Genomic DNA, 24,019 nt, shown 5'->3' with positions numbered 1-24,019 from the left:
GAGTCTGTAACCATAACTGTACAAATGTAAGCGTACAAAAAGAATAATTACACTTAATGGATAGTCAAAGACAACCAGATGAACTAACAAACAAAAGATCCTAAAGGCCTAACACCAAGAGGAGTTTTTGGAAAAATACAAAGCATTTTCGCCTAGAGAATAGGCTTCAAAAAGGCGTTAATTCAAACGCTAGTGTATAAGTCCAGACTCGTAGTTTAAGCAGTTGCATCGTTTGTCCATGAATAAGCTATGGAAAAACCGAGAGGAGTTTTTGAGAAAATAACAAAATATCGAAAAACCGACTTCAGTTTCGCCTAGTGAATACAATATTATCATGTGTGTATTATTAACATGATATTAATATTTCATTTTTTAAATATCAATACCGATATATCGTGACACCCATAGTCTCAGACCAGAGCCAAAGTCCTTAAAAATAACAAGCTTTGCCATCATTAGTGTAACTGCTCGACCCAGAACTACTGGTTTATTTATCCTCTCACTAGTCAATCACTAGTCAATTTAAGACCTCTTACCTAATTAATATGCCAGCCACCAAAATTATAAACGACGATTTATGATCTCCAAGTATGTTGATATGGCCTGAGTGACTTAGTAAAAGCAAGGCAAAGCAAGTTTATTTGTCTAGCACATTACATACACAGAGGCATTTCAAACCTTACAAACGCATGAACAACAGAGAGTGTTAATGCTGAACAACTGAGAGAGTAAATGCAGAATAGAGTGAAAGAAATAATACAATAATAGCCTATGGTAATGATACAATATTTAATATTGTGGCACGTTTGTATGTGTTATATGATAAGCTTATTTTAAGATCAAATTTGATTGTACGCATGTTTCATGAATGAGGGCCATTGTCTTTACCCTGCAAACAAATCATTGGCTAAGACGACATCCAACTAGAGTGACATCCAATTCTAGCCTATTAGAATAGAGAGAGAAGTGCATCCATTCCCCAACCAACCTGCTGCACACCTGAACATTGTTTTGATTGTGATTGTGATTGTGATTTGTAGTGATCTGTCTGGGACATGGTGATACCACTTTTTAAGAATAGTGGGTTTTGGAGAAACTTGGTTATTTGAATGGGTTGATTTGAGATTGAATAACACTTATCTTATTATGGGTTAACTTTCCTTAAAATCCAACCACAGAGAGGACACATGGAAATTAATTTCCCTAGGCATTAATCATGCAAACACATTTCTTAATTATTATGACACAGCATCAGTGAGATTTAAATCTATGATCTTCTGTTCTGTCTCCATGTAATTAGTACACTGCGCCACCGTGATTGATCTTCCTTTACTTTTTTATGCTTACAAAGCTATTCATTTGAATCATTTCAAACAAGACCATATTGTAAACTTAACAGGCCCATATTAAGATCAGATCGGGCCAATTAGTTGGCCTTGCAAACACACCTGAACACGCTTAAAGGGAATATCCACTGCTAGACATAGTTTTTTTAGCCTCCCTGGATGGTTTTGACTGATTGAGTTTTAAGTATATTTCTACAACCCAGCAGTATTTTAAAAACGTCACCAGGAGAATCATGTTTTTAACAATAATAGTGGCAATCGATTTTTGGAGGCAGCTCGATCACAGTGGTGGATAGATATGGTTGTTTTTGTTCTGTATTGCCACTGGACAATATCGGCCAAAACATTGCAGGATAACCAGGTTGACTCATTTTCCCTGGGTTTGTAAAACTACAGCCTGGCTGACAGGTGCCCTTCTTTAATGTTATTTGCACATTCTGAATATTAGCTGAGAGGGCAGAGATCCCTGGTCATGCTAAGTGAACCGTGGCGATGTTCAGTCATGTACTACCTGTAGAAATTGTCTGCTAGTCAACTTGATTCATCTATCTAAACGTTGTTTCTGTTAACTGTGTATGTAAATATCTTCAAATTAGTTGTCTTATGCCCACAAAATCTGTCAGAGAAATTGAAGGGTCAAAGGAGGCTTAGGGAAATTCTTTACATGTGTCATTTCTGATAAACACACAGTGATTAAATAGACATACAGTGAGGTTTTAAAATAAAGTTACAAACACTACATGGGGGCTTTAAAGTAATGAAACACTAAAGGTTCTTATATCTGCTAAGTATATTCAAAAGCCAACCAACTACAATTACAGTTTGCATACCCTGGCAGAAATTGTGCATTTTTGGCATTGATTTTGATAAAATAACTGATCATGCAAAATTATTTTCTTTTATTTAAGGATAGTGATCATATGAAGCCATGTATTATCACATAGTTGTTTGGCTCCTTTTTAAATCATAATGAACAGAAATCACCCAAATGGCCCTGATCAAAAGTTTACATACCCTTGAATATTTGGCCTTGTTACAGACACACAAGGTGACACACACAGGTGAAAATGGCAATTAAAGGGTGAATTTTTAAATTGCAATCAGTATTTGTGTATAAATAGTCAATGGGTTTGTCAGCTTTCACGTGGATGCACTGAGCAGGCCAGAAACTGAGCCATGGAGAGCAGAAAATAACTTTCAAAAGACCTGAGTAACAAGGTAATGGAACTTCATAAAGATGGATAAGGATATAAAAGATATCCAAAGGCTTGCAAATACCAGTCAGTACTGTTCAATCACAGAAGTGGAACATTTGGGGATCTCTTGACACCAATTCATGGTCAGGTAGACCAACGAAGATTTCAGCCGAAACTGCCAGAAGAATTGTTCAGGATACAAAGAAAAACCCACAGGTAACCTCAGGAAAAATACAGGTGTGGTTGTTTTAAGGAGCACAATACGACGATACTTTTGCTGCATGGTCGAGTTGCCAGAAAAAGCCTTTACTGCGCCAATGCCACAAAAAAGCCTGGTTACAATATGCCTGACAACATCTTGACACGCCTCACAGCTTCTGGCGCACTGTAATTTGGAGTGACTAGACCAAAATCAAGCTTTATGGTCACAACCATAAGCACAATGTTTGGAGAGGGGTCAACAAGGCCTTTAGTGAAAAGATTACCATCCCCAATGTGAAGCAAGGTGGTGGCTCACTGATGTTTGGAGGGTGTGTGAGCCCTAAAGGCACAGGGAATCTTGTGAAAATTGATGGCAAGTTGAAGGCAGCCTGTTATTAGAAAATACTGGCAGACAATTTGCTTTCTTCTGTACAAAAGTCGGCATGAGACGCTCATGGACTTTCCAGCACGACAATGACCCTAAGCACAAGGCCAAGTTGACCCTCCAGTGGATAAAGCAGAAAAAGGTGAAGGTTCTGGGGTGGTCATCACAGTCTCCTCACCTTAATATCATCAAGCCGCATTTTGCCAAGACGAATGGGCAGCTATACCACCTGCAGCTATGCCTCATAGATAACTATTACAAAAACTGCATGCTGTCATTGATGCTGAAAGGGGCAATGCACAGTATTCAGAAGTAAGGGTATGCAGTCTTTTTAACAGGGGTCATTTCATTTATTTCTTTTTTTGCCATGTTTTGTTTTATGATTGTGCCATTCTGTTATGACCTACAGTTGAATATGAATCCCATAAGAAATAAAAGACGTGTTTTGCCTGCTCACTCATGTTTTCTTTACAAATGGTACATATATTACCAATTCTCCAAGGGTATGCAAACTTTTGAGCACAACTGTATCTTTATGTGAAGGTTGTGTGTACAATTCATGAACATGATGCCACTGAGATCACCTGAATTTGAAAACCTGAAAAATGACCACAGGACAATCAGGCTCTATCCAAGCTCTCAGAAACCTACAGTATGTTTATCAGAATGTTATGTGCTTGCTGGGGAGGGGGAGAGAGAAAGTGCAGGTAGATATTTTTAGTCATCTTGTTTTGGAAGCGGAAATTATGTGATTGGTTGTCTCTATGTCACTACCCTTAACCTGATTGTAACCCTGACCTTTACCGTAATCATACCCATAACCTAACCCTGGCCTTAACCATTACCATTTTAAAGGTCAACTTCAATTGGGTGACTCCAGCGTCGGGATATACGATCTGCTGTCGGGGTAAATCTGCCACCTGAACAAAATTCAAGATGAAAAAGGCAAACCTGCGAGGGGCAGAAAAATACTCTGTTTGAAGCTTGTTTTACGATAACATCTTCTGTCCCCCAAAGTCATATTTATTCTCGCCCGCCCACATTCTCTCCAGCTGCTTTTAACACAAATGTAAATGTACACAACCTCTATTTATCTTTAATGTGAATCATCAGACAGCACTCAGTATCATCCAGCAGTGCTCACTGTCATCAGGCAGGGCTCATCGTTTTTTTTATATGGAGCTGATTCAAGCTGATTTACAACTTAATCTCTCTCTAACTCGCTTACTCACACCCCAGACACTTTGAGAACAGCTTTTCTTTATAACATCTGCATGTAAGTAATTCCCCAGCCTTGATAATTCAATGCATACTTTAGTAAACGTTTACACCCCTCATAAGACTCAACCATAGGTTTCCAATCAAACTCCCTCTTACAGTCGATTGGCCAAGTGAAAATGTAGTAGACTTTGAGGGTTCGAAGTGGGGGTCCTTAGCTAGCGTACACAGACATCTGCCTGGATACTCTGCCTTGATACACATTTTCAAAAAAAAGTCATAGTATCAGACCTGCAGAAAAAAGTAGGTGACATAATAGTGACCTTTGTGACACTCAGTGTGAGATTATGTCTTCAACTCTTTTGTTTAGTCAATGAATTTCAGAGCTCTATTTAGTCATACTTCCTGAGTCTCCCCTCACGGATATATCAATTAATAATCAATCAAATGTATTTATAAAGCCTTTTTTACATCAGCAGTAGTCACAAAGTGCTTTTACAAACCCCAAGGAGCAAACAACAATAGTGTTGAATGTCAGGAACTCCCTAAGAAGCCCAAAATGTAGGAAGAAACCTAGAGAGGAACCACGCTAAGAGGGTTGACCAGTCTTCTTCTGGCTATGCTAGGTGAACATATTAAGAGTTCAAATTGTAATTATTAATAAATGCATGTGGGCTGAGTCCAGTCTATTTAAACCTAGTCCAGGTCGGAAGCATGACCAGATGGACAAGGACAGGGACAAATACAGGGACAGATAGATGATTTACACAGCACAGCCGTTTAAAAAGGAAAGACACTGCATCAGCATTGGGCAAGTACCAGTTTAATTCCATCCACATTCTTTGTGCAGTTAAACTTTTCTAATGTGCTTTTGCGCACTGCAGTGTAGATCTTAGTTCAGGTAAAGCCATTGTCGCCTCTCTTTGAGATCTTAATAGGATAAACAGCCCACCAGCCTATAGTATTTTTAGTGGAATGCTGTGCACATAGAAAATGCATTCGCCCAGAGGACACTAACACTGAGCAAATTGCTGGGCTAAAACAATTACTTAGTGGTAAGGGATATCCCTTGAAATAGACCAAGGAGGCAAATTTACCAAAGGGCATGGCAATTATCTGGGTCATCAAAAAACAACCTCAACAGATTTTCCCTCTTTACTCTCTAACCAATTGAATGGTGTTATTCATGAAATAATATTGAAATGATATATTCAGAGATAAGTGTGTTCATCTAATTCTTCCACTCAGACAGATCCTTATCATAGCATTTGAAAGTGTTATTAGAGTGTCCCTGTTGATCTTCATCCCCCCCCCCCCCCCGACGTCTAATAATAGAATGCCAGTGGAAATGATAGTTACATTTGCAAGCCATGGTACCAAGCCTATCAAGGGTCACGCTGTTTACAACCCCCCTCTTCCTCCCCACACAGGCTGAGTAACACGAAGAAGCAGGCTGTGCACACCGTGGTGGGCATCTGGATGGTGTCCTTTATCCTGTCCACGCTGCCCGCCGTGGGCTGGCACGACACCATCGACCGCTTCTACGCCCGCGACTGCCGCTTCATCGTCACGGAGATCGGCCTGGGCTTCGGCGTGTGCTTCCTGCTGCTGATCAGCGGCAGTGTCGCCATGGGCATCATCTGCATCGGCATCGCTCTCTTTCAGACCTTCGCCATCCACGCGGGCCACAAGGCCGACAAGAACAAGTTTAACGTGCCAACCATCGTGGTGGAGGACGCTCAGGGCAAGCGGCGCTCGTCCATCGACGGCTCTGAGCCCCTGAAGACATCTCTGCAGATCACCTATCTGATCAGCGGCATCGTGTTCATCTACGACTTCCTCACGGGTTTCCCCATCCTGGTAAGGTTACAGGTCATAGGTCAAAGTGCACGTGTGTGTTTCTGAGTTTCGTGGGACTGTTCTACAGCCAGCAATGGCAATGCAAAAAACAGATAGTGGGTTGGACTTTAGGGAACCAGGTGATATAGTAGGGTTTTGCACCTTGTCTCCCCCTGTGTATTGTTAACCAAGAGCCCCATTGAGCAAGGAATTAGTATTCAGGCCTAAAAGCTTGTTGTTTGCCATTTGCCTGTATGGTGGTCTGGTATCTTCTTCTCTGGAAGCCTTTTTTTTTAAAAAACAATTGTTCAGGGAGCCACACAAGAAATTCCAGCTTTTCTACTGACTGTGTGGATTGTACTGGAATCAAATTACCACAAAATCTCTGACATTCAGGGTCATGAGCAGTGGACTGAATACAATTAATTCAAGTACTCATATTAAGCCCTACTGGAAACTTCTTCCCTGTCAGAAACTTCCCGCTTAGGAGGCTAAGAAGATTGGCTCATGGGCTCTCAGATACTCAAAAGGTTCAACAGTTGCACCATTGATACCATCTTGACTTGCCTCAATACCGCTTGATATGGCAACTGCATATAACAAACTAGCTCACTAGCAGAAACCTGCATGCGCTTTCCCCACCACTAAGCCAAAACAGAGTGAACGTTTCTGCTTTTTCTTATGAATAGACCTGCTAGATGTCGTAGACAGGGTGTCGGTTTGAGTATTGAAGTGAAAATTCACAAAATGTTGTGAAGATTGCACATTATAGTATCTAAAAGACTCACTGACTGCTTTGATTATGCCCAGGCCTATAGCGGCCTTTATGCATTTCTCTGTATTCCCTATGCGTTTCTCTGTATTCCCTATGCGTTTCTCTGTATTCCCTACACATTTCTCTGCATTCCCTATACACACCTTTGTATTCCCTATACACGCCTCTGTATTCCCTATACATTCCTCTGGATTCTCTATACATTCCTCTGTATTCTCTATACATTCCTCTGTATTCTCTATGCATTCCTCTGTATTCCCTATACATTCTTCTGTATTCCCTATATATTCCTCTGTATTCCCTATACAGTCCTCTGTATTCCCTATACATTTCTCTGTATAATATATAAATTTCCCTGCCTTCCCTATACATTCCTCTGTATTCTCAATACATTCCTCTGTATTCCCTATACATTCCTCTGTATTCCCTATACATTCCTCTGTATTCGCTATACATTCCTCTGTATTCGCTATACATTTCCCTGTATTCCCTATACATTCCTCTGTATTCTCTATGCATTCCTCTGTATTCCCTATACATTCTTCTGTATTCCCTATATATTCCTCTGTATTCCCTATACAGTCCTCTGTATTCCCTATACATTTCTCTGTATAATATATACATTTCCCTGCCTTCCCTATACATTCCTCTGTATTCCCTATACATTCCTCTATATTCCCTATACATTCCTCTGTATTCTCTATACATTCCTCTGTATTCTCTATACATTCCTCTGTATTCTCTATACATTTACCTGTATTCCCTATACATTCCTCTGTATTCCCTATACATTCCTCTGTATTCCCTATACATTCCTCTATATTCCCTATACATTCCTCTGTATTCTCTATACATTCCTCTGTATTCCCTATACATTTCTTTGTCCAACAGAGATGATTGGTGCTGTATATGTGTTGGGTTTGGCCCAAGTCTCTGAAGCTGTAACATAGTGGTTAATAATGAGGTGGCAGCATTACAGTAACCTGCTCAATCCCATACTTGACCCAGCTCTCTGTCATAAATGCTTTGAACGTAGTGGTTTGAATTATGGAGCTGTTGTGTGCTGTAGCTTAATGTGTTAATATTGTTAAAATAATGTGAAAACACTCAAGCCTAAAAATATAGACAGCATGATTTCATAAACACTTTCACTCACAAAAGCACTCACTTTCACAACCTACCACTTACATGTCAACTCCAGATTGATAGATATATATAGCGCCTTTCAGAAAGAGTTCAGACCCCTTTCTCCACATTTTCTTGTGTTATATACTTCATAATTTATTCATTTTTTGCCATCAATCTACACAGAATACCCAACAATGCAAAAACAGCTGTTTTTTTTTATCTCTGCCAATATGAAACATCTTCTGGGTATTTAGTCTTCAGACACTTTGCCATGATACTTCAGAATGAGCTGAGATCCATCCTGTGTCTCTTGATCATCTTTGAGATCGCTCTAGAACTTGATTGGGATCCATCTGTGGCAAATACTATTGATTGTACATGATTTTGAAAGTACACACCTGTCTATATATGGTTCCACTTCTCAGCATAAAACAAAATAGAATTTCACTGATGCTCCCCATCCAATCTTACAGAGCTTGAGACGATCTAAGAAGAATGGATAAATTATGGATTATATTTGAATCAATTACAAATGAAGTCTAGAACACAAACAAATGTGAAGAAATGAAATGTTCTGAATACTATTCCTGTCCCATAGCATTCCACACCATTTTGTGTGTTGCAAAGAATGTGATGCATTACATTCAAATTCCAAACCGTATACTGTCATGTAGGTCTGCAATTGCCCACTACCACTGCCCCTTACAGTGGTGGCATCCATTTTATCAGCTGAGCTCCGTCTGACTGTTGTACTCCAGATAGGGAGGAGGGGCGGGTTAGATGGGAAGGTGAATGAAGACAAGGAGAAGCTAGATACCTCTAAGGAGAACTAAGCAGTGTGCTCTGTGTGTTGTAAAAATAGTCCCCGTTCTTAATTAGTGGACTGAACTTCCCTGTAGAACAGGGTTAGGCAACTAAATTAAACTATATTCGAATAATTATGAGAAGTTATTTGCACACAGCAAATTGACCATAAATAAGAAAAACACATAAAATAAATACAATTACTTTCATACTGTGATTAAACTGAGGCACGAGTACATATTTAATCTTATTTTGAACTCTGAATTCACAGCATTTCATGGAGAGAAAACACAACATTTTGGAGTAAAAAAAACTAAACAGTTGTTTGACATTTTGGCCTGTGGGCCACATGTTTGAAGATCCCTGACATAGAGTCTGTGATGATCCCTCACGTACAGCCTCCTATAAAGCTAGTTTATTATTTAAATCATCTTTAATATTTTACCCAGCTCATCTGCAGCTTTAAGTAGGTCAGGTCTAGAAGTGAGGTTGTGTCACTCTGTGCGTGTGTTTGTGGGTGGTGGGATTTTCCCTCCTCCCATTGTGTTAATAGCTCTACTCAGCGTTGTCGAGAAAACCTTTGTTATAATCTATGGTTGTTGCTGTTCATTGCCACAGTGGCATCACTGATCCTATGGAAAAGGTCCTTCCAGGGTAAATGCTCCTCTAAGGATTATGTACTAGGTCAAGTCCTTCTCATTGTTCATTTGCAGGCATCTGCAGAGCCTATTTACTCTCCCTCCTTGCTCATTAATGACCTCCAGTTTTCTTCCTCTACACAGTCTTTGGTTTTGCACTCTGGGCACCATTCATCCACACAAGAGCTGCGGATTTCAAATCTATTTTAAAAATACCTTTTTATACCAGCAGTAGTCACAGGGTTAATTCAGCTACCTAGCCTAAAACTTCGAAGAGCAAGTAAGATGGTGAAACACAGTGGCTTGGGAAACTCCCGACTAAGACAGCAGCCTAGGAAGAAAGCTAGAGAGGAGCTGGGCTCCGGGTGGTAGCCAGTCCTCGCTGTGCAGGGTGGAGATAATATCTACATGACCTTTTAAGGCCAAATCGTTCATTAAGATATTCCAGGGTTCAGATGAGCAGCAGGTCAAAAATACCTACTCCTCTGGAGTAAATGTAAATGTCAGTTGGCTTCATAAACAAGTATTCCAAAATAATTACAGTGGTATATAGGGGTGCAAAAGGTCAGATCCTCAGGAGGAAATGTAAATATCAGTTGGCTTTTGTAAAGAGTGTAAAGAGGGCAAAACCTTAATAGCAACTTCACCGCTTGGGTTGTGGTCAGCAGCAGCCTGGAATCGTTTGGCTGAATCTAGATCAGCCACACAACCAGGTGGACTTTGGACAGGAATGGCTAGGAGTCTTCAGGCAAGGAAACATTGTCCTAGTGCTAGGGTCCTCCCAGAGTGACTGAGGGAGAGAGAGAGAGAGAGAGAGAGAGAGAGAAGAGAGAGAAACGAGAGGGGAGAGGAAAGAATTAAAGGGAGCATACTTGTGATCCAACAGACACTGGAAAGGAGAGAAGTAATGACACCAGGACAGACTGACCTTGCCCCCTGGCGTGATCTACCCTCTTAGGGACAGCGTGGGAGATCAGAGCGGGAGCAAGCCACTGACTCAGCCCCTGTAATATGGTCAGAGACAGAGCATCCCAGTGGAGATGGGGGAAGCTGCTAGGCAGAAAACTCAACAGTGGTTTGTTAATACAGAGCCTCTCACCAGCCCGCCCCTGGGCCAGACTACACTGAATCACAGACCCTACTGAGGTAGCACTGAGTGTGGATCTGGCATGGATCGGCGGAACATTCCGTACAAATGGAGCTTTTTAGCTAAAAGCCCCCAGTGTTTGATTGTGTCTTGTGTCCATATAATGCAGGTAGATATGGATGGCAGGACCGGTTCAGAGAGATATGTAAGAGGAAGTCCTCACTAAACCTTTGAATTCAGCCCTGGTCTTAACATGATCAAATTTGTTGATACTCGTCGCTATTTTAACAACAATATTGAGCCCTAGGTTTATTATAGGTGAACTGATTTAAAAAGTAGCAGGCACACACGTACACACACCTTCATACACACAGGGGTTCGGCTTGTGTTGTTGCCTGTACTGTTTCTCCTTGTCCACAGAGATGTCCAAACTGATAAATAATACAGTGGAATAATATAGTGTTAGAATGTATGAACTGCTATTCTGCCTCATTGACTTTGATCATCTCCTGTGGATTGCGGCTATTGGGAAGATGAAAGGAACAGGGTTCATGAGAGACTGAAATCCTGAAAGACTGAATTCATGAGAGACTGAATTCATGAGGGACTGAGGCCATGAGAAACTGAAGTCATGAGAGCCTGAGATCATGAGAGACTTCTTAACAGCCAAAGCCCAATGACAAACTATAAGATGACCCTCTTAATAGTCCCATGTTCATTTTCCAAATCAGACCACAGCCCTGGGATAATAGTGGTAGTCTTGGCAGGAAGGAGAGAGGTTGTGGCTCAGGCCTTTTTCTCTAAGGAAAAGTGTCTTTTAAGCGAGTGGAGGTAGTTCTGTTCCTCTCCTCTACATTCATCAACTTGCCAGCTCCCCTGCTTGGTTCTCATCCATTTTTCAGTAAATCATTTTCTTGGGTTGTCAGGCAGACTTGGAGTCAGTAGCAGATGGCTTTGGGGTATACAATAGTAGAGACTGATGTTAGAGAAAGACAGTATAGGAAGCAGGAAGGCAAAGGCAGATGGTTACAAAGAGACCCCAACACTGATTTTAGCCAATATCGCTCTGTAGCACGAGCAGACAGTTACTGGTAATATTTATCTTCAGAATTTATCATGAGCAGACAGTTACTGGTAATATTTATCTTCAGAATTAGCACTGGGTTATCTGGAAAATAATCCACAGAAATAATCCACAGAGTATTATAACTACTATAATTAGTTTTCTTATTAAACAGTAAAGGTGTTCCTACTGGACAGGTTCACAGCCTCCTTGAGAGTGTTTGGTGTAAATTGGAGCCTAATGAACATGACTATGGATACAGGCTGCAGCCATGTCACAGTAGCATCCGTTTGGGCCGACTGAAAGGTGTTAGTGTTGTAGAATGATGAAATTAGACCATATGATGTGTGCTGTTCAAACAGGCATACACTGGGATATCTGTTAGGAGCTACAGTGTGAATTAGCGATAGCCATTGACCTACAGTTAACAGCAAAAAAACAGAAGTCCAAAGGTATAATAGCCCCTGGCAAGTCTGGTCATTTTTCGGTCACTACAGCGAAGACCTGTTCTTAACAAAGGTTATTTTTTACTGTTATATATTACCAGGCGTGTTAAGAACAGATTCTTGTTTACACTAACAAGCTAGTAGCAGTTAGGTTTAACTGTGTTGCTCAGGGACAGAATGAAAGGGTTTTTCACCTCACCAGCTCGGGATTAGAACCAACAACTTTTGTGTCTGCCTTTGTGTGTATGTGTGTGTGTGTGTGTGTGTACATGTGTTTTAATGAGTTTATTGTCAATCGTCCCACTTGCCCACAGCACTAGATTCACTCATGTCTATAGTCTGTCTTTACTGCGTCACATAATCTGTCCCTGGAGGAAGAGAAAAAGGGAGAACAAGAGTGAGCGAGAGATGCTGATAGAAAAAGAAAGGGAGAGAAAGATAGCGATGGCAGTTTTTACATGCAAACCAGTTCCTCATGTCCAGCTCTAAGAAACCGACAAGCGAATGAGAGACAATTCCTGTGCTGACCTATTGATTTCTACCAGCGGCTGGGGACAGTGTAATGAAACATGCCCCTCTGTATTCCCTGTGTGACCTTAATGCCACTGTAATCACTGTCTTAATCCCCTTCAGCATGATGGATCCACAGACCATCTCCCCATTGTCATTCATTTGACCTGCAGCACATATCAGGGGAGGTGGTCAATGGACTCATAGTGATGAGAGTAAACATGGAGAAGGTAACATATGCAGTCCATCCTTCCATTTAAAGTGGCTCCAGAGACCACTGCCACATGGATGTAGACACACACACACACAGACACACACACTGAACAACAGGCCAAGTTCACAGCACCATATGTGAACCACCATTAAGTGCCTCCCAAGCATGTGCTAATTACATGTGTTTCTCCGGGTGTCAAGACTTTGCATCTCTGAGTGATCTCCATCTGCCTGTAACATTAAATACCCAAAAGCATTACGACCCTAAAGTCTGCATGCAACAGCAACGATAAAAGGGATGAAAGCGGTTTGTTTTTGCAGCGTGGTGATCTTCACCCAGTCCCTGTTGGCTGGGAATAATGAGCTATTTCATTGAACTGCAGTAGGGAGCTACAATGGTATGGATACTTTGTGTTATCACATAGACATTCTTTAAGGTGCTACATCCACACAATTACAAACGCACTAAAAAACGTAGTGCTGAAAGAATTTGCAAAAGTACTAGCAATTTCACATAGAGGCTGCAAGCTAATAGTATTAACAAATTAACATAACCAGCTCATAAAGTATGTAGTAGCTACTGAGTTAAGTTTTTGGTGGTTTTGGCACTCAAGGTGGTGGCACCCTCCAGTGGCTTGACCGGAAAGGTGCCCCTACCTCACTCTTGAGTGTTCACTCAGTTCCCAAAGTGATTAACATGAGCACATTAAAAAATAATCTCTTACCAGCATTGAAAAAGACCCTTGCCGCCAAAATGGCATAAATGAAAGACGTCTTACAAATAACTCAAAGTGGGAACAAGATTCCCTTTGTACAGACTTCCTGGAGTATGGTGACCAGGAGTGTGAAACAAGGGCACAGGGATTTAGGAGCGGGTGCGCAGACCGTGAGAATAGGGATTGTCTTTCCTGCAGAAATGGCCCGTGATAGTTTTACCCATATCCAGTCCCGGTGCCACGGGGGGGCAAAAGGGGGCATTGCCTCTCCAGATATAATCTGTGCCCCCTAGTTTTGTTTCCCCATAAACACAGCTAATGGTATATGAATTAGATGTGCCCCCTCATTTATAAGAATGTTCCTTGGAATGGAGGCATCACCCCTTGTATCTCAGACCTGGGAAGGGGTATACCTGGGTAGGCACAACATAGATCTAAAAGCATCACCAGAAGATGCCAGGTTCAGATTTATCTCATCGTCGGAGGGGATATTTACTTTGCACTGGACGAGTACTTTGATAGATCTTCTTCCCGCACATTAATCTTACCTTCTCTGACAGAATGGGTGACATTGTGCCGAATGAGAGGGTGTGGAGGCTCAATGCGTAGTTCCTCATAGACTGGGATTATTTGAAATTGAAAGCTTTTTTATTTGAAGCCATTGGCAGAGGTACCTCCCTGTCTTTCCTTTGGGATACCATTATGGTAGTGTTCTTCACTCATTTTCCATCGTGGGGAACTTTGGTTGATAAGATATCAGTGTGAGGTTCACCCCAAAACAAAATAATGTAATCCTTAATGCAGTGGGGAGCCTGCGACCCAGAAGCCCTCTAATGACGAACATTGCCTTAAGGGATGTATGAATGGCTGTATTGATTCATTCCTGACATCCAGAATATACAGGGAAAAAATAGCTGTACTGGGAAGACACATTCACTTACTGCCTTGTGTCCCAATTTAGAGGTCAAATCAACTGTTGGACATCTCCCACCAAGGAGAGATGTCAGTGGCTTCTTTATGATGCTTCAAGGGACAGCCTTCCCCTGTCATTTCATTTAGTTAGCTTAATGCAAATTAGTTGATGCTAATGTTACCAATCTTAAGTTCTTAGATGGAGTTATTAGTGACAGGAAGGACCAATGATGGTTTGAAATATATTTTAAAGCTATACTTTTTTCTGTATGAAAGTGTTAATTGCACAATGGAGCAATAGGCTTAAAATATTGGTTTATGATAGGATGTGATAGACAATGGGCATGAAAAGTAATTTAATTAAGCTTGACACAATGTATGAGAGTACTAGCTATATCTGGACGAAAGGACAAAAGGTAGGAAATGTGATGCCCCATTACTGATAGGTCCCACATGCCCTGTCCATACCACCTGCTAGGAACTGTGGATGTGACTGTCATAGACCCTCTGTGAATAGACCCTTGGGTCATAGGTTGGAATACACCATACAAGGTTATTTTGTAGGATAAACCTTTCTTATGTCAAGACTCTGTTGACTTTTTAATCATTGGAGAACATGTAAGAACTATGGAAGATCAACATCTTGGACTTAAAGATTCTCCCCTGACTTGTTTGTTTAAAGACTCTGTTCATGGATCAAAAGTGGACAGAAGCCAACAGGTGTGACAGTTTACTAAGCTCATAGTGTATTTAAGTCTTTGTATAAATAAAACTAACCAATGAACATGGTTCAAAGATTGTGCATTTAAAGCAAACCAAGAATATCAGTTAATACATTTTGATTGAATATGTACTAAGCCCTGATACGCCAGTCCTCATGATTTGATCGACTTCTAATCCCATGTTATTGGGTGTTCTAGTGGATTTCCCTATCCAGTATCTAATTAAGATAGATTATTTTGAGAGTTATCTAATCAACCTAATCAAGTGGCTCATGGATGTAGCCTTTGTTGTGCACCAGGGAGGTTGTTCAGTTAATCAGTTTAAGGAATCAATTTGAGGAAAGTGTCAAGGCTCCGTGTGAAGGAGCACACACTCTGGTCCTGGAACGTACTATACAATATGATACGCTAATACCCTATCCTTAACCAATAAGGCCCGAGGGGTGTGACATAAATGGCCAATATACAGCAGCTAATGGATGCTCTAATGCACAACACATCATGGAGTCCCAGGATTAAGCACAAAGTCGTGGTATATTTGTCTCATACAACCAACACCAGAGAAGGATTTATTACAATCCCCAAGGTACTTAAAATGTAATTAGACCAGTAAACAAGTGTCTTCCCTTCCTCTGTTTTTCCTTCCTTCCTCCCTCTCTTCCCTCCCTCCCTCCCTCCCTCCTCTGTCTTCCCTTCCTCCCTCCCTCCCTCCATCTTCCCTTCCTCCCTCTCGTCCATCCCTCCCTCCCTCCCTCCGTCCTCTTCCCCTCCTCCCTTTGTCTACCTTTTCCATCCCATACAGGTGGTGAGTTTTGCCAGTCTGAAGTATGACCGCTCCTACAGCTGGATGGTGCTGTGTGTGCTGTGGTGTTCCATCGCCCAGTCCATCCTGCTGCCCATGTTCCTGTGGGCCTGCGACCGCTACCGCGCGGATGTGCGCATGGTCTGGGAGAAATGTGTGGCCATCATGTCCAACGACGATGTGGACGAAGGTAAAACAGGCAAGGTGGAGCAGGCTAGGCTCCACATGTCCACTATCCACCCTCTTCACACTCCACCCCCCCACAGCTATGGTGACTTGATGACATGAGGGGGCGGTAGTTCCATGGAAAGGGGCGGGGATGGGATATGACAGGGGTGTAATAGGTAGGGGTAGAACTGAGGGTGAAGGTCTGGAAACCTGGTCCTGGAGAGCTGGTCTAGGACCTGTGGTTTGGTGTCCTAAGGCCACGGACATTTATTTAAGTGGAGTGTCAGAGTAGATGGTTATGGGCTTCAGTCATTGGTCACAACTGGGTTGTACACTATTTTAGTTTGGGCCGTGCCAGTGTAGACATTCTCCAGCGTTTCGTCCAGATAGTGAAGTTCATGAACTGTGCATCTCAACAAGAACCTAATTGTAGATAAACGTAAATTGAAATAACCAGGCCTAGAAGGTTCTCCGGGAGCAGGAATATCTGCAGGTATGTCTTTTCAGCTTTGCAAGCCTTTATTTGATTCAGTCCACATATGATTCAGCATACACTTATCCTTAAATAGGGTCATAGAGGTATGAAGCAATCTGCAGTCCTTATGTGATTGGTCAAATTCATGGTCTATTTTGATGTGGTCTAATTTATCATGTGACCTATCATGTGACCTTTTTCTCCAAGCGGAGAGGAAGTGACCAAATCAAAAGTGTCTGTAGGAAGAAATTATTTTGTGGTTTCATCCTTACTGGTCTCATTTGAAAAGAGGGAATTCCATGCTATGCTATCTGACTGTTAATACAATAATATAAATACTGGAAGATATTGCTGAAAAAAAACATACTTTCCCAGCAGCATTTCACTTTGTTTCACTTGAATATATTATAAAATATGAAATCTTCCCAGGCTTAGAACACCACGAAACAACAAACAGAAATAGAGGATTCAGGAATATTATAAACAAACCAATACTGAAGTAGTAGAACAAGCTAAAAAGTGCATTACATTTCAGCACGATGGTCATATTTCCAATCCTAGAAAATTCTGGTATTTATTTTTCCTGTGATTCAATGATATATATCAAGACATGATTTTATATTTAAAAAGTCAAGCTACTCAATGCACACCTATCTCAAGGTTTTTTGGACCAGTGACTTCAAACAGATATTGCCGCAACACTTAATAGAATATGAAAATGCAACAAACTGTTCCAGTTGATCTTGGCGGTTGGCCTCTGTAGTGACAATAAGCCTTGGCACAACATGGGACCCTGTTCATACTATTCCCTCAAATTGTGCAAATGATGTACTACTACTTTGATAGACCAAAATGGCATACTTCTCCAAATAAAAGATATTTACAATTCAGGAATACACAGACACTTACCCAAGTTAGGTCACATGATAAACTTAATAGCCTGTATCTAATGTCAGTTGTGGATTGGGTTGATGTGAACTATTCTATGTCATATTATATATGCGAATAACAATAAGTAACCTGAAAAACTCTCTGTTACATACGTGATTACTGAAATGAACCCTGTGAAATAACGTGCCTTTTCTTGCAATGACATTGTTTAAACTAAACTTGATATCTCCCCTCTCCCCTCTTTCTAACCCCCCACCCCTTTGATACTCTCCCTTTCTATACATGGCTTCCTGTTCATTGTTTAACGTTAGGCCAAAAAAAGAACGACACAAAAACTTAGGACAGTGCATTTTTGGTGTGATTTTAATGTTGCCAGTTTTCCTGTCTTTCCAGAGGGCTTTCCTTGTATCTCACAGAACAGTTGTATGTATAAGGGTTGCTTCTTGTCTACAAAGCTACTGACTTGCATGCATTGCTGCCTGTGTAAATAGCTAGTCTCATCCTTCATCCTACCGGCCAGAATTTGCCTTAAGATCAGCATTTTACAACAACCTCCAATTGACCATTCATTGAATCTAATGCAGTTTTTCTTTTGATCCAAAAGTTATACAGTATGTAAAATGATTACTCTAAAGTATTTTATTTGACTTGTTGTCTTATGGATAAGCCCCATTGTTTTAAAGATTTACATTAATGAAGTACAATTTCTGGACAGGGTCTTTGTTTTGTGGTTTTCTATTCGGTAAACGCCAACAGTCATGATTTTCAGTCAGTCATTCTTTTCAGGTGCACTGTTCAACCCTCTGATCCCTTGGGCATTTTTGACATCTTGCTGCAAAGATATTTTTGTCACTATCTAGACGACAATGAACCACTGACTGTTACATTACCTGTTATTCCCAACACTTCAGACTATTACAAGTTCACAACAATGTTGGAATAAACCTGAACTAAAGTAAGGATCAGGGATTGCTAACTTTTTTGTAGCATTAATGCACCTAAAATGTATTGTATATTTAAGCAATAAGGGGTTATGGTGTGTGACCAATATAACATGGCTAAAAGCTGTTCTTAAGCACAATGGCTGGCAAAGTTCCTGGGTGCACCAATTGGCCATGGTATAGTGGCAATATACCCAAATCCACTGAAATGCCTTATTGCTATTATAAACTGGTTACCAGTGCAATTAAACTAGTGAAAAGATATGTAATGTCACACCCGTGGTATACCCAGGTGGGTTGAATCCTGAATACTGATTGGCTGACAGCTGTGGCATTTGAGAACATATGCCACGATTATGACAGTATTTATTGCTGTATTTGTGTTGGTAACAGGCTGATCTTGGGAATTTGCTATATATTGCGTTGCGTTGTTCTAAGAACAGCTAATAGATAATGTTATATTGGCCATATACCACATCCCCCATGCAAATGTTTGGGTTATTCTGAAGCATTTTGAATAAAAAGATAAAGTATATAACATTTAATGGTTCATTATATAATACTTTTTGTTATTACAAGAAATCTATTGAAAATACTTAATGCTCAAAGTGCAGGAATGTCTCAGGGCATTGAGGGCTACAGTGGTTCCTTTTTGATTACAAACTCCAAATTTCCCAGCGGACCCAAAACAATAAAAGAGAGAGAGAAAGATGAGTTGTCTCTTATCTATTCGTCCTGTCTGTCTGTCTGTCTGTGTATTTGGAGTACGTTGGTCTTTAATCCTGACGCGTATGCTTTTCTGCATTTTGCAGAAAACAGCCAAGATGGAGGAATTCATGCGGACTTAATATATGACAGACCATATGACTATAGCTCCGCGGCTGATATCATGACGGTAGACCGTATTGCCAAGTACGAATTCTCAACATTAGAAATGGGGGTCCCACAAGGGTATCCATTGCAACTACAGGAAGATAAAATGCAGTATTTGCAGGTATATTTACATTGATTTTTATATTTTATCAATTGATCTATTTTTTCACTTCAAACCCAGATAATAATGTGCAATGTTTAAATAGGCCCTCAGTCTTGTTTAATCTCGATGGAATCATTTTACATTTTGTTAACTGATATTCACTATCCAGACATGATATTGGAAAGTTAAGAAGAATATATGTCAGACCAACGTTTGGCAAATATGACCATCAGTAGTTTCAACCTTCATTTTAGATTAGGTTTCATAATGTTTATGGGTCTCCCACAGACCAGCAGTCTCTTAATCGTAGGTTCACAAGTTAAACATAAATACCAGAATAGTGGGCTGCATCTGTCTAAGTTGGTGGGGCAGATGATGACTTTCAATTTCCTTAACAAAATTACTTTGCCAAAACAAATCAAAATGCTATTTAGTCCTGTTGACTCCAATTAAATCCTATTGAGCTCTGGTGAGCACCACTGATCGTAATTGAGTCCTATTAGCTCCAAACTCAAAGAAAGTCAGTTGTAGAGCTGTGAAATGCTCCTCTTTTACATATTATTATAAATATTATTATTACCACTTTTATTAACCCTAAATGCTGCTCTCGTAACATGCAGTCTTCAAGAGCTCATAAACATCCTAAACAAACCACCTCTTTGTGTGTGTGCATTTTTGTTTAGTTAAGCAAGGAAAGTCATTTGACCGGTCTTAACCTTTACAAGCTTTCAAGGCTTTCTTTGATTTGGGGTTACATTTAGGGTTAGAAATATGATTAGGTTTAAAATTGTGGGTTAGAGTTAGGTTTAGGAGTTACAGTAGGGTTAGTTAAAGGTTTGGCATAAAAGTTAGGTTGTTGAGGTATTGTTTATGTTAGGGTTAGGTTTAGGTTTAGGGGTTAGGTAAAATATCTCTTTATAATTGTACTAAATGAGCTGGTCCTTGCCTTAATAGTAAAACCTAGATGTGTGTGTGTGGTTGATTTTGTGAATTAATCTGTGCTAGCATGTGCACAAAGTCTACGGAAGTCTGTGTGCATGCATGTGTGTCCCAAATTAATAGACCATATTGGAGAGAAAGTTAAGGCTCTTGAAGGCTGAATTCAGAGACATAACCTAAGAACGCCCGTGCCCCTTTTACCCAACACAACCCAGGACATCTACCACTGTCATCATTGTCCCGTTCTAACCATGACCAAGTTGACCTGTTGACTACACTGTGTAGCTCAAATAGATGCAAAAAATATGTGACATGGCACAGTGTTATGGTACCTAGAAATTAGCACACAGGAGTTACATTTAGCCAATTTATAACAACATTATCACTCTTTTATAAATAGCTTATAGTAGCTGGCTGTGTTATAACAAGCTGCCAGTTGATGGTGTATTATTGTACTTTGGCCTATGAAAGGATACAGAATAGACCCCAATTTAGGGCGCATCTTAGCCCAGGTATACCGACAGTGCTCGGGAGTCCTGAAAAAGGGCAGTGCAAATTGGCTTGGCACCACACAGGATCGGGAGGGATTTTGAACAGGATAGCCTTTCCGTGTCACACTCTACCAAATCCTTGTGACTCTTGGTTCAGTCTCTTGTTGAGAGTGACGCTCATTCTGATCTCTTACAGGATCACATATATTACATTCTTAGACCGTTATTGAAACAGAGATGAATACAGTAGCTGTCATTTTGCAAATCATTAATCCATGGATGCTCTTTTGTCTAAATAGTTCATCATATTTATTCATTTGGAAAGAGCATACTACATTAATTGTTTGAGATACAGTCACTGTAAGCAGTCAATACTTACTGTATAAAGGGAAATACTAAATGATCATTTAGCCTACCATTTCATATTCTACAATTTGTCTATGCAATTCAAGAACTTAATAAAAAATATTATTAAACATGTGGCTCCATTTAAGAATTGTTAGTAAAATTCTTAAGTTAATTGCATTTATACAATCTGTGTTTTTATTTAAATCTGTCTTTTTATGTTGCATCTTGTTGTGGGAGTACATTGCCCATCCTTCCCTTTCCCCTACTCATTTCAACTAATACCTGTGCTTTGCTGCCCCCTGCTGGTCAAACCTCTCCCTCACTGCTACTGTATCGTCCGCTGTCTCATTTCTGCATTACCAAAGGACACCATTTAGGGGCACTCTTAGACTAGTTTTTGGTGTGTATTTTCTCATTGATAAACCTATACTAAAAGCTGACGCGTTATGTCTCTCCCACTTAGTTCTCAGAACAATGTGGAATGTGAGTATCAATTTGAGGAGAATGCCATTTAACCTGACAAGTTGTTATATAATAGTGCTTTACTAGGAAAATAATACTTAAATAATATTTTTCTAGTTATTCTCCTGGTAGAAATTACAACATTTAAGTAGTAGCCTGAAGATTAGTAAAGTAATTAATACTTTATTTTCAACACTTAATTTTAGCTGTAAGATAAACTAAATGTATTGGTGTGGTTCTCATTTAGGTTCTATAGCTGTTACCATCATACAGGCCAAACCTTCTTCGTATAAGCTGATGATGCTGGTCTGTGTTGTTTTCTGGCAGGTGCCCCCTACAAGAAGATTCTCCCACGACGAAACCGACATGTGGACCAGCGACCAGATCCCCTCTTACCTTCACCACTGGGGCTCCGCGGAGGACGTGAAGGGGATGGCCCACTACAGCTCCAGCTTGCCTCGCCACGAAAGGCGCAGGAGCAGCCCGGCCTCCTACCACGAGGAGAGCCACCCACATCGCAAGCGCCGGCGCTCCGAGGATAGTGGGCACATGCTCAAGCAGCTGCCGCGGGGGAGCAGTGGCGAGCGCTTTGAGGAGGCGGATTTGCGGTGCTTCAGCCGTGACGAGGTCATCAATTTTATTGATGAAACCCCACTTCCCAGCCCCATGAAGAGCCCGCACCGTACGTCCACCATTTCCCTCATCCCGGATGTCTACGAGCAGCACGTGATCTTGTACCCACATTTTCCGCTCACCGACTTTGAGCGCGAGCCTCAAGCTCTGCGGCGCCTCTCGGAGCACGGCAGGAGTTGTACCTGGGAGGGGTCACCAGACAGCTCACACAGGGTGGACAGGGCGATTGGCGGGGAAAGCTCTGGGGTGTGCCGTTCAGGTAAAGGTTCACTCCGTGAGCACCGACGGGAGGGAAAACGCCTAGTACCCTTAGGGCAAAGCCTGCGGACTGGGGAGCACTCATCTCACAGGCCCAGCAGGACAGGCACCCTTGGAACTGGGCCCAGCTGGGGGGAACACAAGCACCTGACTACAGGAGAGATTAAAGGAAGCACAAACAGTTTTATAAGCTCACCTTCTGCAACATCCTCTGGATGTACATCACATTTCACTCAGATTCCATAGGATCTGCCACCTAGATATTTGGGAACGTTTTTATTATTAATAATATTACTATAGAGCCATGGCATTGGGCTGTGGAAACATTTCATACTGGTATATCCTAAATAAAGGTTGGTTTTATTCAACCACAAATTCCAAAGCTAGGACTTGTACTCAGTTTCATTGGCCTTTGTACACATTTTATGTCTTGCCTACATTTGCTTTAGATCTGGTAGGCTAAACTTTGAAAGAGGCTGTGCAAGTTCCTGACCGCATATTGACCACATTGCTTTTAGTACACCCATACAAACATCTACTTTAACCTAGTGCATATGCCTCTCCTTTGTTTTGTGTCGTTTTATTTTCTAAGTATCAGATGAATGGATACAATTTGTGTTTTGTTACTTTTTGCAGTTATTTGGACTCAAAATCTGATTTTGTTAGGTGTTATTTCTTGAACACGTCTTCTGGGGCATTTTAAAAGAGATGAGAATTCAAGGCCAACAGAATCCATGTTATCTTTTATTGTGATTATGACAAGTCTCTTATATGGATAATCTTTTCTTTCAATATTTGATCACGATAGACATGGAAGAGAGGAAATATTTTTCAGGTAATATACAGCACAGGTAATAAAATCCCTCTGGTGTTGTGTTGTGGCCTAACATTATCTACCATTAAATGTTCTATACTTACAAACAAAGATTATTGCAAATGTCTCACTTCAATGTTATGTTATGCTGATTTTGGTTGTGTATGATTCATTTCTACCATGATGTTCCTTACACACTTTGAAAAACTAACTTGGCATTGATTGGATGTGATGTGCACATAATGGTAGTTTACAGGCACATTGGATGTTTTTTGTTTTGCTGTGCTCTTTCTTTGAGGATTGAACTGGGAATTTTTCCCTGTTATTTCAAATGTATGATTCCAAATTTGTAACAGGCGTTAATAACACAGACATATTCATGCAGACATGAATTACTCAATATACTGTATATCAGCCATTAACATACATCAGATTATCCCCACAAATGGTTCTTGAAGGTGCTTGACTGTTGGTAAGTTTACTGTGTGTGTTTTATATATATATATATATATATATGCCATATATATATGCCATATATATATATATGCCATATATATATATATGCCATATATATATGCCATATATATATATGTATGCCATATATATATGCCATATATATATA

The 24,019-nt window shown here is 40.6% G+C and overlaps 1 protein-coding gene across 1 annotated transcript in view; it reads left to right on the top strand.

Annotated features, from left to right (window-relative positions):
* Positions 1–23,924, top strand: part of LOC105013850 (probable G-protein coupled receptor 153) — a 47,156-nt gene extending 23,232 nt beyond the window's left edge. The window contains 6 exon segments of the mRNA XM_010875676.4: positions 5,777–6,206; positions 16,002–16,191; positions 17,929–17,958; positions 21,694–21,713; positions 22,020–22,799; positions 22,802–23,924. Coding sequence (XP_010873978.3) covers positions 5,777–6,206; positions 16,002–16,191; positions 17,929–17,958; positions 21,694–21,713; positions 22,020–22,799; positions 22,802–22,843 — 1,492 coding nt within the window. The 3' untranslated portion in view covers positions 22,844–23,924.
* Positions 23,925–24,019: the final 95 nt, after the last annotated feature.

The sequence above is a fragment of the Esox lucius genome, chromosome 12 (genome assembly GCF_011004845.1).
Source record: "Esox lucius isolate fEsoLuc1 chromosome 12, fEsoLuc1.pri, whole genome shotgun sequence".
NCBI lineage: Eukaryota > Metazoa > Chordata > Actinopteri > Esociformes > Esocidae > Esox > Esox lucius.
The sequence above is the reverse complement of the archived record's forward strand: the minus strand, read 5'-3'. Positions and strand labels throughout refer to the sequence as shown.